General features: G+C 42.6%; 1 protein-coding gene across 3 annotated transcripts; it reads right to left on the reverse strand.

Moving 5' to 3' along the window:
* Positions 1 to 55: 55 nt before the first annotated feature.
* si:cabz01007807.1 (nucleolar protein dao-5) lies at positions 56 to 17,853 on the reverse strand. Of its 3 annotated transcripts, none has more exons than XM_058625084.1 (33): positions 17,648 to 17,853; positions 17,462 to 17,524; positions 15,850 to 15,915; positions 14,381 to 14,443; positions 13,789 to 13,842; positions 12,580 to 13,689; positions 12,383 to 12,499; positions 12,171 to 12,263; positions 12,021 to 12,074; positions 11,799 to 11,858; positions 11,651 to 11,686; positions 11,498 to 11,560; positions 11,351 to 11,401; positions 11,202 to 11,264; positions 10,634 to 10,690; positions 10,429 to 10,536; positions 9,863 to 9,925; positions 9,612 to 9,677; positions 9,451 to 9,504; positions 9,279 to 9,329; positions 9,130 to 9,189; positions 8,460 to 8,558; positions 8,323 to 8,373; positions 8,164 to 8,232; positions 7,966 to 8,079; positions 6,941 to 7,030; positions 6,221 to 6,265; positions 6,059 to 6,118; positions 4,950 to 5,015; positions 4,818 to 4,857; positions 4,669 to 4,723; positions 4,166 to 4,511; positions 56 to 944 (listed from the first exon to the last, which is right to left on the reverse strand). In XM_058625084.1, the coding sequence occupies exons 1-33, from the start codon at positions 17,666 to 17,668 to the stop codon at positions 540 to 542; spliced, it is 3,813 nt and encodes a 1,270-aa protein (XP_058481067.1). In that variant the 5' UTR covers positions 17,669 to 17,853; the 3' UTR covers positions 56 to 539. The 3 variants fall into 3 exon arrangements, with proteins under 3 accessions (XP_058481067.1, XP_058481065.1, XP_058481068.1); XM_058625082.1 differs by having other exon boundaries at positions 9,451 to 9,516; XM_058625085.1 differs by lacking the exon at positions 9,451 to 9,504.
* Between the last annotated feature and the right edge of the window lie 268 nt (positions 17,854 to 18,121).

Consider the following 18,121-nt stretch of genomic DNA (forward strand, 5'->3'; position numbering starts at 1 on the left):
TAATTGTCCACTATTAGCAACGTAATAAATGATTAATACAACTTTATAGGGGGGGTTAAATGAACAGGCTGATGAAGTGACACCTGCAAGAAAAATGTGTTTTGTTTTGTCACAACCTTGGTGGCAAAACATTTTTGTACATCAATAAGAGCACTGTAAAAAAAGTCAAAATGTATTTCTGGCAACACATAGGAAAAGGACAAATAATTCAAATAGTACTTGTAAAGAAATCATGATTTATTCTCAGACAAAAGTGAACAAACCCGAAACTACAGTAATATCAAAAATCAAAAGCAGTAGTTGTGAAATCAAATGATGATGTGACAAATAAAATCAATCAAACATGAACCCATTAACCATATATGTATATGTAAAAAAAAAGTGCTGCTCCCTGCGTGGACCATCAACATGTTACACATATATTTACAGCAACAATAAGTAACAGTGAATTAAAAATACACATCAATTTTGTACATGACTGTGAATAAAACAATAAAAAGTATTCCCTCATACAGGCAGGAGGTGGCAGTAGGGTGGGGTCACGCGGAACCCGTCGCGTCCTGCAGCTCCTCTCTTATGACGTTGAGCTCCACTAACGAGTCATTGAGCTTATTGGCCGCCATCTTGATCTGACTGACCACTTCTCTCCGGCAGCCTTTCTTCAGCTCCCGCGACTCCTTCACGAAGTAGCTGTCCATGTCTTTAAAGAGTCCCTGCAACATCGCCAGCGCGTCGTCGATCAACTCCACCGCCCGCATCACGGGTCTGTCGACCGCGGCGACGACCTGCACGGCGTGGCGCGTCTCCCACTCGGACGAGTAGTGCTGCGTGCCGGAGCGGAGGAAAGGGTGCCCGCGAAGTCTGTACACGGCCTTGTCGACGAAGTGGAGGATCTTCCCGATGTCCTGCAGGTGGACCTCGTACTCCTGCAGGACGTTTTCGATCTGGGGGAGGAAAGGTGGGAGAGAGTGAGCGGTTAAGCGGAGGAGTCGGCGATCCACCGCGGCCTCCATCAGTAAGTTAAAAACAGGGCTTTTGTCTAAGGAGTTTGGTGCGAGGTTAAGAAAGTGTCTCACAGGACTACTTGTATGAGTGTAACCGTCAACAGGTGTGAAGCGTGTATCACCAGGTCAGGGTTAGGGTTGATTGGCCAGAGGGGCGTGGCCGAGCATAAGAGGAAGGGCAGGTGGTGAGGCGGCAGCCGAAGCGGCGGACGAAGACAGGACAAAGACAGAGGAGTCATGCAGGAGTCGCGCAGGGGAGCCGGGCCGGGCGGTACCCCCTACATCACTTCTGCCTCACTCTGTGCGTGCTGAGAGAGCCACGGTAAGGCAATGGAGTAAGACCTAAAAGCCCTTCTTTTCTTTCATTCTCTTCTCTATCCTTCTTGAACCACCCCATTTCACTCTGTCAACTACTTCACCAGAAAAGTAGAAGACATTCACAACCCCACCTCCTCATCTCACCCCTCCATCTTACATTCACTTTCTGATAAGCCCTGTCCACCCGCCCCTTCTCATCTCATTATAGGTGACATCGAATGCTTGTATCGCACATAGGTGTGCGTTATGGAGGTCTACTTACATATGTCAACTTGTTTTCATGGTTGAATACTTCCTAGTTGCTGCTAACGAGCCTATCAAACTATCTCCTCACTGATGCTCTCGTCAGCCGCACTGTTTCAGACCTACACCACACCCCCCCAACGTGGACTGTCCTGTGATTGGCCAAGTACCAAGAAGTGACATAATTGGTAGGCCAGCTCTCAGATACACAGCTGCATCTCAGCAGCTACAACGACAGTAATTCCTCTTCTTCTGCGGTTGAATGTACGCAACTGGATGTGCCCACACCAGGAGACGCTACATTGTTGAGGATTTCTGATGACATCATCAGCATAGGGAAGTGCCGAGCCGCTTCGCAGAGCACAGGAAAACAATGCTACACTATTTTCTCTGCAGTAGCTGAACTGTTTGTTCTGAAACTTTACAGTTTCATAAACAAGGTCATGACGCTGATACACACACAAATGCAGCATTAATTGGAGTTCCGATTCATGTCCCCTTTAACATGTGTTGGATTGACTTGGTTACACTATGTTTGCCCCGGGGGCGTCCATCAGGACACAATGACAGGAGATGAGAATTCTACTGGTTCAGTTTACTGAAGAGTTGCCGGCACAGGTGAGTTACAGGCAGATGATGAATGAAGAATGAAGAACAACGTGTGTGTGTGGAACTAGAGGACAGAATGAGCCTCACACAACACTGCAATTACAAACATCACATACTACAACACTTACAATCGCAACCATATGATCAGCTCTTAATTATAACACACTAGCCTCTCCATGCTCATCAATCGGCTCGCTCCAATGTGGTGTTGGGAAGTTGGACTCTTTTTACTGACTTGGATCTTTTCTTCTCATACACTAAGTTCATTTTTACAGCAAGTGGCTATCTTGTGGGCATTAACGCTGAAGGCAACGTGGTGAAGTATAATAAACTAAATGCCACAAGCAATTCAAACCATATGAATACCTAAGAAAGCAAATACACACCACAGTAAAGTGACTTGTGTCCTCCCTGCGGTTGTTGTTTAAAAGCACGACGGTGACTAGGTAGCTGTCACGTGACCTGAGGACGGACGCGCAGTTGAGTGAGTCGTGAACTAATCCTTTCTGTTTCCTGTACTGCTGATGTGGCCAAGGAGGGTACTGCATGAAAATGAACGACTCACTCACTGAGACAACTCATTACTTCACAGTCATAGAAAAGATTAGTTCGGATTGAACAAATCGTTCACGGACGACACGTCACTAACATCGGCCACAATGAGACATTACATCACAGAGGGATTACGATGAAAGGTCATTGAGGCACAACAGAAACTAACACAAGTTAACGTCTCAACAGCTTCTAATCACAATAAGCCCTTGACAGTAACAGGAAATTAAATATACATCACAATGACATCACACCCGTTACTGAACTGAAATAACGCGCAGTGCTGCATGATAAGCTTCAGCCAGTGATTACAGTAAAAAGGAACACACGGGAGATCCCTGCGCTGCTGTGACTACATAGACCGGAAGGCTTTGCGCTCTTCAAGTGACACAGGCACACTCGACTGGGATGGAGAGTATTAAAGGAAATAATAAACAATACCAATGAACTGAAACTTATGGAGCCTTTCTGACAGCATCTCGATCATCTGGTTGGTTTCCTGACTCTCTTAAAGGGGCCACAGTGACACCCGAAGTAAATAACTACAGACCTGTCTCTCTCCCTACCTTTACCAGAACAACCTTCTCAATCCTCGTCGGTATGGTTTTAAGGCAGGTCGCTCGACCTAAACTGCACTTCTGCCGGGGCTGCCTCTCTCCCCTCTGTGCTCATCCTTTTGGACCTTTCTACAGCATTTCACACAGTTAACCACCACATCCTCACTACCTTCCTTCAGGAAATACGTGTCATACAGAGTAACCTAGAGAGGATCTGTGTCCTCTACCTACTCGTGTCCCTCAGGGTTCTGTCCAGGGCCCTCTCCTCTTCTCTCTGTACACCAACTCTCATGATGAATGGCCAATGAAACACACCTAACAGAACGGATCTCCACGTGTCTGACCATCATCTCTAATTCTATCTCAAAAAGACCAAGTCTCTTTTTCTCCCAGGAAAGGGCTGTCCCACCACAGACCTGACCGTCACTCTGCGGTAGCTCCGTCTCATACCGCTAGGAACCTGGGTGTGACGCTCGACCACCGTCTCTCCCTCACTGCCGACATTGCTGCAACAGCTCGATCTTGTAGATACGCGTTGCACAACGTCAAAAGGATATGCCCTTTTATAACCCTGAAGGCGGCACAGGTTCTGGTCCGGGCTCTTGTCGTCTCACACTTGTGCAACTCCCTCCCATACGACCTCGACTGGTCTTCAGCTTACCAAAGTTCTCTCACGCTACACCGCTCATCCGCTTCTAGACTCTAGTGCTTGCGCTCCATGCTACAAACGGATCCGGGACGTGATCAAAACCTACACCCGAGCCCGCCCACTCCGCATCAGCAAACCGGCTTGTTGCCCCCTCACTGAGATGATCGCAGACGCATTCGTGTAGTTTTCATTAGGTGTTTGTGCCTTTGTAAATATATTGTATAATACATTACCTTCTTTCTGTCCTGTGCGTTGTGGAGATTATCGGAGATGGCCGCTGAGGCTGAGGTGATTCCTCCTGCTGTTGCGATCCCCACGCCGATGGCAGTGATGACCAGGGAGGTGCCGAAGGTGAAGGGCGCCAGGGCCAGGCCCACGATGGCGGTCGCTCCGCCGGCGGCGGACGTGGTGCCACCGGAGATGACGACTTTCTTGGCTTTCTCGTGATATTCGCTGATGTCGTCTGCGATGGTGTGGAGCGTGATGATGGCCAGCCACAGGAACTCGGCTCGCTCTGTGAAGACCTGGTGGAAGACTCGCAGGCCGCGTTGGACCTTGTCGGATAAGATGGCGAATGACCTGGAATTCAAACCGAGGAAGAACAGATTAAGCAAAATATCAAATCCCCCATTTTCCTTTGTTATTTTCAAGCCGTTACTTGGCGATTACTACAGCAAATAACATCCCTTGTACAACGTCATTACTGTAAAGTGTTATATTGTATAAACAGATGTACTTGGCTTCATCCTCCATCACGTGACCCTCGTCGTCTGACGGCAACTCGTCCCACTCTGAAAGACAACAAGAGTCGATGACGTTAAAATCGCGTCTTTGTTGCTCTGTTTGTGCCACTCGAGCCTGTGTATAAGTCCGACTGTGACTCACGTTCCACCGTGTGCCACCACTCCATCAAACTGTCCGTGTCCTGTGAAACAGGAAATCAAAAACACGATGGTTAACGGCTGGGAATGACACAATGGGAAAAGTGTAAAACATCTCTGTTGAAAAGAAACTGACCCCTTCCTCTTCATCATCCTCAAAGTCACCCACAGCAGAGTCCTTCTGAGCAGCCATCCACTCCGCCTGAACAAGAAAAAGGGTGTGTGTAATTCTTTTTTTTTTTTTTACTACATTCCCACAAGATACACACAAGGGAAACACTCACCTCACAAAATCTACACCTGCTTAAGCCTGTGTAAGTGAAGAATAGATTTGCCTGCTTTATGTCAGATAATTGGCCATTTTTGACAAAAGACTTTGTAAACGGCTCACTCTCCCACACCAGAGTCCATAAAGAAAAACAGCTGGTCTACTGCTGCTTTGTTTGCCAGGTTTTATCAGTTAGGTAAATCCAGAATGAAGGAGACAGCAGGGGATTTAACAACTCCTGTGCGATGAGATGTAAAAATTGCCGTGTTGAAAGTTAGCAAACTGAGTCCCCATATAGAAAATTGGGGAAACACTGCTCTGCAAAATGTAGCGACAAATTTACAGCCATATCGGCAACTATTCATATCATTTTGAACTGGTTAACGAACCCAGAGATGTGTGGTAAATAAATTAAAAGTTGAAATATGTATTGCACATAAATCATCAATAACAGTTCTAGGAAAATGAGACCAATTTGTTTGGGGACCCAGAACAAAATGTGACTCACAACAAACCCTGTTTAATCTTCAATCTAGCAGAGATGAGCTTTTTGTCTAGTGTCACAAAAACACTGCAAACACTACCTGGTTTTGGGCACAGGGGGGCGCTCACAGCTCAGGCCACACTGACTGAGTGCAACATCATACAAGCGCACTTCTAATAACCTGTACTGTTCCTTTAAAGCCGTCTCTATGCTCTACTTGTTGCATATGCTAGTTATGTCATCAATGTTGTTGAACCGGTTCGAGTCACGTGTCGCAGGAATGTGTCCCAGACAGACGTCAGGAGACGTCAATAACTGAGGAGACGTCCGTTTCAACTTGACAAAATCCCACTTGGGAGAAACGGTTCAAGACAAACCGGTTACCGTGGCGACGTCGCGAGAGCAAATGAGTTTATAACGCTGCACTGTAAACCAGAGGAAGTTTATCTTAGGACCAAAGACGTGTTGTGATCAGATAGACATCATTTCTAACCTGAGCAGCCTCTGACAGGTAGTCGCTCGTCGTAGCTTCCGACAGGTTCGTGGATTTGCTCTGGTAAAAAAAGAAAGAAAAAACAAACAGAAAAAACATCAGCATGTGCGTCGCTCATCTGACCTTGTAACCTGTAAAATGACCTTGACCGTACAGACAGACCTTGGTGCGGAAAACTTTCAGCCCTTTGAGTTTCGATGACTTTTTCTGTTGGGAAGAAGAAACAGTTTTGAATGTTGCGTCGTTACAAAAACACGGGTGTCACGATTTCATTCTTCTTCCTTTTTTTCCACTTCTTTTTTAGCACAGACATTTTTAGACTTGTGTAGTTGAGTCTGGGATCACTGGTTTTACGTCGTGATAACTAATTCCTTTTTCTAATTTCCATTGTCTACATGATGTCCATCATTTGTTTACAGTGTACCCCACTATTGTCACATTTAAATCAGCTTGGCATTCCGTAGCTCAGTGGTTCCGTACGTCAATTAAATGTTTAATGTTTCGTGTCTGATGCAACAAACACGTAGCTTTAGCGTGAGTTTAATTTTGAGGAAGTTTCGCTTAAAAATGAGGGCAGAAGAGTTTTCTGTGTTAATGGAGTTGTTGTCATGGAGACATCCTGTGCTTTGCTACACGTGCATAAAGTGTCAATGTGTCACACAAATCAGCAGTTGCCGTGGTTACTGTTAGTTGGCGGGTTTGCGGGAGGAGCTGGCGTGTCGTCGTGCTACAACAGCTACGACCACAACTCTGTGTTTTTGGCCCCACTGGTACGTCTGCAGGACGTCACGCTGGGGCCTTGGCTAAATCTTAGATTTACAGTTGAGATCGTGACACCCCCTACATAAAAAGGAAAAGTGGACGTCATCGCGACAAGAATACCGGTTTGCGGATTTCGTCGTCCACGTAGTCGTTCAAATCTTCCCGACTCGTGAAGTCATTTCCTGTGATTTGGTCCTCGGTGAAAGCAGCCTGTGGAAAGGAAGACAAAACTTTTCAACAAGTCTGCAGTAATGTTGAAGGTTTTGTTGTGTTTCTATTGAGCCATCGCATCACCAGGTGTGACGTTTCATTGGCTACAGGGGAGTGGCCAACCCAGCTCCTAATCATGTTTAAAAAGCAGCATTCACTTTGAAGCGGCAGACTCATCCTCCGCCCACTCAGGCCTGCTCATCAACCCCAACTGGACTTTCACTCTTTACCCACTGCCACACTTCTCTTCGCAGTCGTTAGAATTTCATGCTGTACCTGCGACTCATCCAGTAAAACTAATCATTGTTGTCATCTACCGTCCATCAGGCCCATTGGGACACTTCTTGGATGAACTCCTTTCAAACATCCCAGAAAATTACCCACCACTTGTTCTTCTTGCCAATTAACTTCTTTTACTTTTCCTCTCTTTCTCTCTCACTTGCTCCTTCTCCACCAACTCACAAAGCTGGCGACAACCTTGACCTCATTTTCACCAGAAACTGCTCCACCTCCGACCACACGGTAACTCCACTTCAAGTCTCTGATCATTTCTTCATATCTTACTCCCTCCCACTCTCCCAATCTGATGACCTCGTCTCATCAGATACTGCACTTGTCCGTCGTAACATTCGCTCTCTCTCTCCCTCCCTCCTCTCCGTCCTCAACTGTTCTATCAGCACTTCCTTCAGCTGACTCCTTTTCCCTCATGCATCCCAACTCTGCCACTTGCACCTTCCTCTCTACTCTGTCCTCCTCTCTTATGACTGGCACTTTATAGTTTGGCTTGCTTGAAGCACACACTTACTTCTAACTCATTTGTACTCAAATGTCTAAATGCACTTATTGTAAGTCGCTTTGGATAAAAGCATCTGCCAAATGACATGTAATGTAATGTAATGTTATATTATAAAATGCATTACACTTAAACTGTTCACCTGCTGCGGTGTGTAGTGACTCATTCCGACCGGCTCGTCCCTCATTCTGTGTGTCCCAGGTACGTGGTTGGCCTTTGATTTACGTGAATTAAAACCTTTATGTTTGAATGTTTTCTGATGAAAGAAAAAACGAAAAAACTTATTTGTGTTAGGTCTTTTTACAAAATTAAAGTGTTTAAAGTCGCCGATCCACTTTACCATCTCATCGTCCAGTTCCTCGGCGGAGAAGCTGCCCTTCTTCTGAGGACTGAAGGCGTCCGGCATGTCCTAATTCACGGCAACGGTGAAACAAATTTGGTGATAACACGCAAATCAGCAAACAGGTCTACGATGGTAAGACACAAATCTCACATTTACCTTGGAGCTTTTGCGACTTGAGACTGGGAATGTCATCTTCGACGGTTTCTTCTGGAGGACGAAAGCGTCAGGTGAAAACAGGTAAGAAAATGTTGACGTTTAAAAAAAAGGGGGGCGCGAAAGAAGGAAATAATCACCGGTCTGCAGTCGTCCTTCCCACAAGAATCCTCATCTCCATTTAATCCAGGAGAGAAATAATCTGGATGCTGTACGTGTTTGTCCTCCATGAAAGCAGCCTGAGAATTATAGAAGGAAAACATTATTCCTGTTACTGAGGTAAGTCACACTGACAACTTCTGCTTTATTTATGCTAAGTACAAATTTACTTTGTGAGGTTTATGTGAAGACTGAAGGCAAAGGTTTTTATTTTTGTTATTTTATAATGACTGAAGTTATGCTTCACATTCTGTTTGTGCTTACAGTTTATCTGCTTAAATGTTTTCAAATGTATTTTATTTATCTTTGCATTGCCAAAAGATGTCCTTAATGTGCACTCCAACAATAAAAATTCTTCTTTTTGTAAAAGAGTACAGTTTTATACTTTAGTATGTCGTCCAAAATGAGTCAAAAAAAATCATAGTATGGTATGTCGTCCAAAATGAGTCAAAAACGTCATAGTATAGTATGTCGTCCAAAATCACTCAAAAAAGTCATAGTATAGTATGTCATCCAAAATCACTCAAAAAAGTCATAGTATAGTATGTCGTCCAAAAAGTCATAGTATAGTATATTGTCCAAAATTTCACCAAAAGATCATAGTTTAGTGTCAAACATCAGTTCATGTCATGCAACAAAGAAATCTGGTACCTTGTTATAAGACTGAAGACTGTGGGTTTTCATCTCTTCTATATCCTCAAACGCATAATCCTTTGGGTTTAATGAGACATTATTTTGTATTTTGATGCTACTTGTATGTATGGTAATCCTGTATTTACTGGACTGACGGTAACTTTTACCTGTGACTTTTTAGCATATGAACCGACATCATCATCATCTAGTGATTTCACCTGAGGAAGAGCAACACAAATAAATGACTCCACATATAGAAATCCTCATACCACAGATATAATGGATATGAGTGCACACATTTAATACAAAAACACTATGCGTTCAATTTTATACTCATGCCTTTGAGCCGTTACGAGGCGTGTATCCATGTGCACCTTTTGGTTCATCATCATTCTGGAGAAAAGTTTTATTTATTTTTTTTTTTTAAAGACAAATGTCAAAGATTTCACATAGAAAGCAGTGTAATATGACATTTTCTCGTACAAGTAGTTGACTAGTACCTTTTGGCCACTGATGGTAAATCCTCTTTGTGGCACAAACTTGCTTTTCATCCCACTTTTTCGCCTCTGGAGTGACAAAAGATTAGGATGTCCAAATTATTGTCTTTTCATTGCCCATTAAAAACATTGAAATGATTTAAAATAAGGTTAACTATCATTAAGTTTTGTATGCCAATCAATCAGGACATTATTGTCGGCTTGATGTGACAACATTTATACAACAAAAGCAATTCAATCTTTAAGTGTTAAACCTCTCCATGATTGGCCTCCCCTCCATAATCGTCTTCACCAGCACTGTCATCCAACACTTTACCCTGTTCAAAAAAAAGACACTGCATTAAAAACAGTATTTGGGAACTTTTTTTTTTTATAAAGAGCATGGACAAGTTCCTAAAAGGACATATTCCTTCCTGGAGTGTTGAGTCCATTGAACATTTATATAAAATCTGAAAGGGTTCTTTCAAAGTATGTTTAGATAACAAGGCAAAAAGAGAGTCCCAAGGCAAGAAGATAAGGGTGTTTTATGATGTCAAAGTGACCTTAAGCATCAACTACAATCACCAAATTCGTGTTCGAGTTCATCTATGAATCCAGGTGAACATTGGTACCAAATTTGGTTTCCTCCTGGGGTTCCTGAGAAATTGTGTTTACAAGGAGAACAATGGGTTTTTTGGGTCACAGCAACCTTTGCCGTTGAACGCTGGTGAACATATGAGGGCGTTGTTGTGAATGTTTTAACGAGAATGGGTGGTTCGAGAAGGCATCATCAATGTCCTTCCGTGAAACCACATACGAACAACCACGTGAACGAACAAACCTTTGATTCCTGAGGTAAACGTCCATTCATCTTCTTTCCCTCCGGCACTGAAGAAACTGTAGATGCCCTCCTCAGCAGCTGGTTCACTTTGGTCTTCAGAGGTTTCTTCTGGTGACAAAAGACGACATGAAACCAGTACAAGTTTAGTGATCCTGTTCAAGAATAAAAAAAATAAATAAATACAAAGACCTAAATGATGACATACTCTGTAGTCCAATCGATCTTCATCCTCTTCAGCAATGTGGACTTCTGAGAAATAGTCCTGAGAAACAAAAAGCATGCAACTCACTAAAACTGAGCAGTCAGACGTTCACAACTAATTTTTGATCGCCAGGAGCAGATTTCACTTCAGTAAGTTTGTAAATCAAAACCTCCACCAAGGTTTAAACACTTTGTTGCCTAAGTTTTACAAATACTGGCACCTAAAACTTCTGTAAAATATCCAAACCCTTAATAGGTTCCCCTCTAAAGTTTGATGGATTGTTCCTTGAATCAATCTTCTGAAAACCCATGCATACATGGGGAGAACATGCAAACTCCATGCAGAAAGGCCCTTGTTCCGACCGGGTCGGGAACCTGAGTCTTCTTGTCTTCTTGCCGCAAAGTCAAAAGTGCCATCTTTCACCAAGTCATTGCATGGAAATTAGTACAAATAATCTTGTAAACGACAAAAAGCAAACACCTCAGCTCTATTCATCTGAATCTTCTAATTCCAGCTACACGTGTTGGTAATTGTAAGACTAAGCTTTGATTCCAGACACCCCGTCCGTTACCTTTGATGATTTACGGGGGTTAGGTAGAGTTCCCCCTTTCTGCATATCATCAGGAAATTTATCCTAAAAAAGTAAAAAACAGGAACCAATTTAGTGACAAATACACACACGCACAAAGCACAGGTGTTATTTTGCAGACACTGGATTACCTTTGAGCCTCTTCTGGAGAGTAGGGACATTTTGAATTTCTTGTCTTTTTTCTGCAATAAAATGTGTGCACAAAACCTTAAGCTGCATTGTGGAAAAATAGATATGATTGAAACCGGTGAATTTAAGCTAAGACCATTGGACTGCACCTTGCTTTGAGTTCTGTAGCCATGCAGATCCTCACCACTGCCTCCATCTGAGTCCGATCGCATCTAAGAGAAAGTTTTAGCCTCTTAAGTGACGTTTTTCGTGACTTAAAACGTGCTCCACAATGCTAACGAGAAGAACAAAGTCCCTCCTACCTTCATTGACTCTCGTCGTAATCTTAATTTGCCAGACTTGAACAAAGAGACAAACATCATCAGTTTCAAATGCATCAAGAACATTTCGGAGACTTCCAGAAAGTTCTCACAGAAACAGAACTTTTTTCGATCTTTTTTGATTTCTTACTGGTTTAAATTCGGGGTTAAGCTGAGGACTGTCCTCTGGCCAGTCTTCAACACACCTTTCCTGTTTGGGGATAATAATAAAACAAAGGTCTGTAAAAATACTGTATCTGTATTCTGTCTTATTAGCAGTACAGTCAACAGGTGGTGGTCACTTTATGATTGTATATGCAAATCCTTTTCTAACAAAGAAAATTACACTCTAATAAAAAAAACACAAACACACCTGTCCAATAAGCAGGATGTCCTCAAAGACAACATAGTCGGCAGGCTCCACATCCTGTAGACGACATGTACGAAGCATTAGCACCTCTCTGCAGTGTGTTTTGAAAGTAGCAATAGGTGTAACTAGGCAAGATTCAAACAACATACGTACCGTTTTCTTAGGTTTGCGGGGAAAGACTGGCATCGGGAGGGGCTTGAATGCCAGTTTAGGAGACATTTTAGGAGTAACTGGTTCATGTTGAATCTAAACACAATCCAAACCAGACAAAGAAGTGTAACAACGACACAGAGAATTAAAAAAAAACCCAAAATAAACAGTGATTGTGATTTAAAAGATCATGTTAAACTACGATTTCTGCATACAGGTTTTGGTGGTGGTGTGGGTGGATTTTCTGGTCTTTGTGGTTTTTCTGGTCTGGGTGGCTTTTGTGCCCTTGGTGGTCTGGTTCGTGGAAGTGGTCTTGGTGGACGTCTGAAGGTCTGCAAGTTCAATTATTCACATATTTTAAATTAGTATGTAGTAACATAATTTGTAAGGCTGGGTGATACATGGTACATACATGATTCAGTTCTGGAGACTGATCCGGTGAGACGGGCGCCTTCATGGCTTGGCTGAAGGGAGTGGGCTGAAGAATAGCATGTTTGGTTCCCTGTGGATGTGAATTGTTCGAAGGCTTTGGCGGGACAGCTGGAGGAGATACTGATGATGCTGCTCTGAACAGATTTGGTGGCAGTTTCTCTGACTTCACTCCGGATGGAACGTTGAGTGATGGTCTCCGGAATACAGCCTTAGATGCAGCATTACTGGGGTTTGTCTCAAATAAATCCTTGCCGTTGGTCTTTGAGGAAATTGGCTGGAAAATATCTGGTGTCCCATTTGAAATATGGAAAGTGTCAGATTGATCTGAGAGGGGAGTGGCAAATGGGTCCTCCAAACTGTCTGGGAATATGGATGAACTATTGAATGAAGATCTGGGGAATGAAGCCTTGGAGGCTGTAGAACTGCTGCTTGTCTCAAAAACATCATTGCTGTTAGTCTTTGAATAAAGTGGCTGGAAGATATCTGGAGTCCCATTTGACATATCTGGGAAAGCGTTGTATTGTTTTGAGGGAGTGGCACCAAATGGGTCTTCCAAACTGGAGATGTCTTTGAATAAATCCTTTGCCAGTGGGCTTGGGAAGCAGTCAGATGTATTTGTGGATGAAGATGAAAACACATCGTAAAGTTCCTTAGATCTTTGAGAACGCCAATTACTTTCTGAAGATGATTCTTGTTTGTTTTTTGTAAAAGCTGGAAACAAATCATCTTCATTGGTGAGAGAAGTAAAAATCTGGTTCCCTGTTGTAGGCTGGCGCAGATTATCCTCCTTGTTTGGAGATCTGTCAAGCAGATTCTCCTCCTTAGCTTGTGCTTTACTCTGTAAATCCACTGTTTTAGAATTTTTTAAAAGATCTCCCCCCTCACCAGAGTTTTTGGACCACAAGGACTTGAAGGGGTCTTGTGTTTGAGGGGTGATTGCGTTAAATACATCTGGCGAGTGCAGATGCCCATTGGCAGATGCCTTTTGGGCCAATGTAGATTGCATCAGGTTGCTTGTGAAGTCCTTTTCAGGTTCAGAATATGTTTTCATCCCTTCATCTTCCATCGTGTGGCCTTTGCTTCCCGATTCCTGATGGTAGAACACAAGGGTATTAGCCATGTTCTCAAAAAAGTGTAGTTCTTGTGGTATTCTGTGCTTCAAAAACAGAAATTGCTATACACTACGTACCAAATAGTATGCATAAAATGGGTTCACCCTAGACGAATCTGCGTTGACTCCTGTCTGAAAAACAAAGAAAAGGAAACAAAGAGAAGGAAGAGGTGTGAGATTACAATTGAACCTTTGGCAGATTCTCAACATTAGTGAGGCTGGCATCTAAAAAAATAAGCATTCCCTGCTTCTCATTCTCACAGACTGATAGATGTATCTTATTTGTAGGGCAAAGTTTAAGAGCAAGCACCAACAAAACTATGTAACACAAAATGAATTGCTGGTGGTAGGCTATTGTGTAAAACTACTAGACAGTGCAGCTGATGATACTGTTTTTCAGGGTTCACACGCTGATAATGCAGTGACTCAGTGCCTAGTTGGACTTGTATGCAAACACACCTTCATGCTGTGAAGAATTTAGCGAAACATGTAGAGCGATTGTTTTGTTGATGCAAGAACAAAACAAGGGTGTGGATTCAATCTGCACTGCAGATGGTTTGTTTCCTAACCATTCTGAGGGCAAGAAAGATTTGCGGTGATGAAAATGCAAACAGTAGCCTCAACCGTGGCGTTGAAGCTACAGTTCACAGCTGTTGTGTATGAACTCTACCTGTTCTAAGTGCAGCTGTGAGTTGTCTGTAGCAGCTGAGACATCACGGAGAGGCTCACCATCCTGTAGGGGAAAATCATAGCACATCATAGTTAACGTGCTTTCCGAGTCAGCATGATATGAACATCATGCGTCACTCGTTGGATGGGCAGAGGGACTGGTGCAGCATCTGCAGTGATGTAGTCTCTGTACCGGTCAGCTGTGGTAAAGAGGGAGCTGAGCTGTAAGGCAAAGCTCTCAATTTACCAGTCCATCTATTTTAAGCTCTGGGTAATGACCAAAAGAATGAGATCACCGATACAAGCAGCTAAAAAGGGTGGCTGGGGACAGGGTGTGGAGCTCAGACATCCAAGAGAGGCTCAGAGTAGAGCTGCTGCTCCTCTGCATAGAGAGGAACCAGCTGAGGTGGTTCGAGCATTTGGTCAGGACGCCCCCCGGTGTTTCCGGCATGTCCATCCGGGAGACGACACCTTTGGATCCCCCCAGAAGAGCTTGTGGAAGTGCATGGGAAAGAAGTGTCTGAACTTCTCTGCTTACATTGCTGTCCCTGTGACGCAGACTAGGACGGACAAGTGGCTGAAAATGACAATGATGCTGCGTCCCACGTTAGATATATTGTGTCAGCGACTGTCAAAAGGCAATAATCATCTGCCAAGACGACAAGACAGGGAGATCTGCGTGACAGCAACTGGCAACCCATAGTGATGTCACCCAAAAGAATGTGAATCCCGAGGACCAAATGCAGGATGCGGACTACAATGCAGGGCATTGTGGGTAAACACAACCAAAACATACGCGCATTTAGAACATAAGCTAGTAAACGTTAGTAAATGGCTGAGCCCATTGTTGCAGCGTATTTATAGTATGTTCGGACCAGCTGAAGGTTGCAACCCCCAATTGAACCGAGTCCCCAATTGTCCGAGCGGACTATTGGGTGTCAAAACGACCTGATTTAAAGTTGCTTGGTAAAACTTGGTAAACTTGGTAAATAATAGTGGTCAACAGGAAATAACAACAGCTTACTCACCTACACTCTTGAGCAAACAAAACAAACCAACAGATGCAGGTGATCTCAATGATTATCACGCCGCACACCCGTGATGCACTCACTTATTTGCACACAAACACATTCCTTCCTATACCTTTGTCAATACAGATAACGTTGACAAACCTTTTTATAGTCTGTGTTAAAACAAAAACAACATAGCCAGGAGTGTCTTACAATCCAACTTGATAGTACGCAGACAGATACAGATGTTTTTTTGCGATTCAGCGGTTCCTGCAGTAACCTGTTTGTTCCTAGACTCATTCACAGAAGATCCAGGGGAAGAGTGTCAATTCATGGCTCGACCTCGGACTGTAAACAGTGGTCAAACCAGGCTTTGTGGGTATTTGGATGTGTGATTGAGATGTAAAATAAGGGGCGGATACTGTGTGTGACCGTTTGTTCTGCAAGTTTAGCCACTCACCTTGTGTTGGCTGTGGAAGGGGCTTTGCGAAACCCTCTTCAGCATATTTTGGAGCGCCACGATACTCTGGAAAGGAAACAGAAACTCGTGAATTGCACACATTCATAGTACAAGTCAAGACATATATTTGGAGAGTGGTCAACTCATGTTGGCAGCTTTGACTGCGTTTAAATGCAAACCACAATACGTCAAAATAAATCAAACTACACATTTTTAAATAAATGGAAATTGTTCTAGATAAGAATATAGCATGCAGTTAGTTTTCTAAAATGTTTTCTAACATGTCTTAAGTATTTATTGTTGTTACCAGAGGTACTTTGATGAAGCATTTAAGTCAAGCTGAAACACCAACAATAAGAATACAGAAGTAGTTTTGATGTATTAATGGATGACTAAATTATCAATAGTTTTATTTGTTTTTATTTGAAATAAAAACAAGTTCTGTGATTTTTGCTTCTGAAATATGAACATGTTCTGGTGTCTTGTCATTATGTTGATGTTTGGGAAACACTAATTTACATTTTTCACTAATACAACAATCAAATCAGATAAATCACAAATTAAAAGTACATGTATGGACTTTGTGCTCGGTGTTGTCCAGTAGGAGAGCGCAGAAAACTCACAAGTCATTCAAAAGGGGTGTGTGACGACAGCAGATTCTTTCTATTTTGTTCTCCAGCTGACATTACAACACTGGGTTTGGCTGCTCATGTCTGTCTGTCTGTCTGTCAATTTGTCAACTCACAGTGTGTCAGCAGCACAGTGTGACGCAGACTAAAAACACAGTGTCCTAAAAACTCTGAGAACTGATTGGGGTTGTTTGCTGGTTGTTTGCAAAACACTGAAGCGGGTGGTAAAATATTCTAGTATAGTTGACTTCCACTTTAATGTCAAACAGGGACGGCTTTCTTCCACGTTGGTCGGCACCAATGGAATTACCAAGCGTCCGGACAAGTGGTGCCACATTTTTTAATATTCACATTCAGTAAAGTCTAATTAAATAACAAAATGTGAGCCATGCAGGTGATGTTTTTAAATTCCCAGCCCAGCCTTCTTCTAATGATGATGAAGCTGCTGTCATCAGGTGATTGATTACATTTCATATCTGTGTCACACTGATAAATGCAAAAAAACAACAACTGTGGAGCAAGTACTTAAAAAAAAGAACCAGGTACTATCACTAATGGAAAAGCACAAAAAACAGAGTAGTGCTAGAACTGTAAACTGCAAGTCACTTTGCTATAGCAACATTAGCATCTCGTTAGAAAATTGCAGTAACATTATATAATATACAGTACAATATACACCGTCCATAAACTACAACCACCATTACAACTTTTTCTATGATACTTTTTCTCTTTTTGCTTTCCCTTGCCCGCGCTAGAACTATATAATGTAAAAGCGTTGTTAGCTAATTAAATTCACTTTGCTTTAGTAACATTAGCATCTCCTGTCAGAAAATAAGGGTTTTGCAGTTTTGGCAAAAACCCGAAAATGACAGAACCGATAAGTACCGGTTTTGTACTGGTGAAAACTAAATGGTAGTCCATAAACTCCATAAACAACAACCACCATTAAAACAAAATCAAAACAACTTTCTCTTGACACTTACAGGTCGTCTTTCCTCTGACGCAGCTTCTGTCACTGATGTTCCCTCCTCCTCCACATCGTTCTCCTAAAACACATTTTATTTTTTTATTCTTTTATAACATAAATTAAGAAAAAAAAAAGTAATACTTTCAAACACAGAAAACAACGTTTTTTTTCTGACTGAAATATCATAATTTCCCGGACTTACTGTAGCTGTGTCTCCCCTCATTGTTTTTTTTTTTTTTTCTTCTTTGATATTTAAAAGTTACTAGAACGTGAAATTATGGATTATATCCGGATTAATTAATTCCCATGGATGAGATTTATCCGTTGAATTAGGAAACTTATGTTTGCATTAAAACGCAGCAGTGTGTCCTCAGCATCGACAGGTTAATCTGCGGGTCCGACGCACCTGTGACAGGAGTTTGCGGCACACGCATGAACACCTACACCCGGGATTTTCAAAATAAAAGGCCCCCTGTTACCTTTCCTGTATTGACTCAACAAGAGCATATGAAGAAGAGTTGTCAACCAGCATTAGAGTTTCTTTACTTTTTTAATATGTATAATATTCGTTACTTTAAAGCAGACATTCCCAGAAAATTAGTCAAATTTGGGCCATTTTATTTTATTTTTATGTATAAAATATATTATTTACATGTTTATGTATTTTACATATGAT

This window comes from Solea solea, chromosome 3 (genome assembly GCF_958295425.1).
Source record: "Solea solea chromosome 3, fSolSol10.1, whole genome shotgun sequence".
NCBI lineage: Eukaryota > Metazoa > Chordata > Actinopteri > Pleuronectiformes > Soleidae > Solea > Solea solea.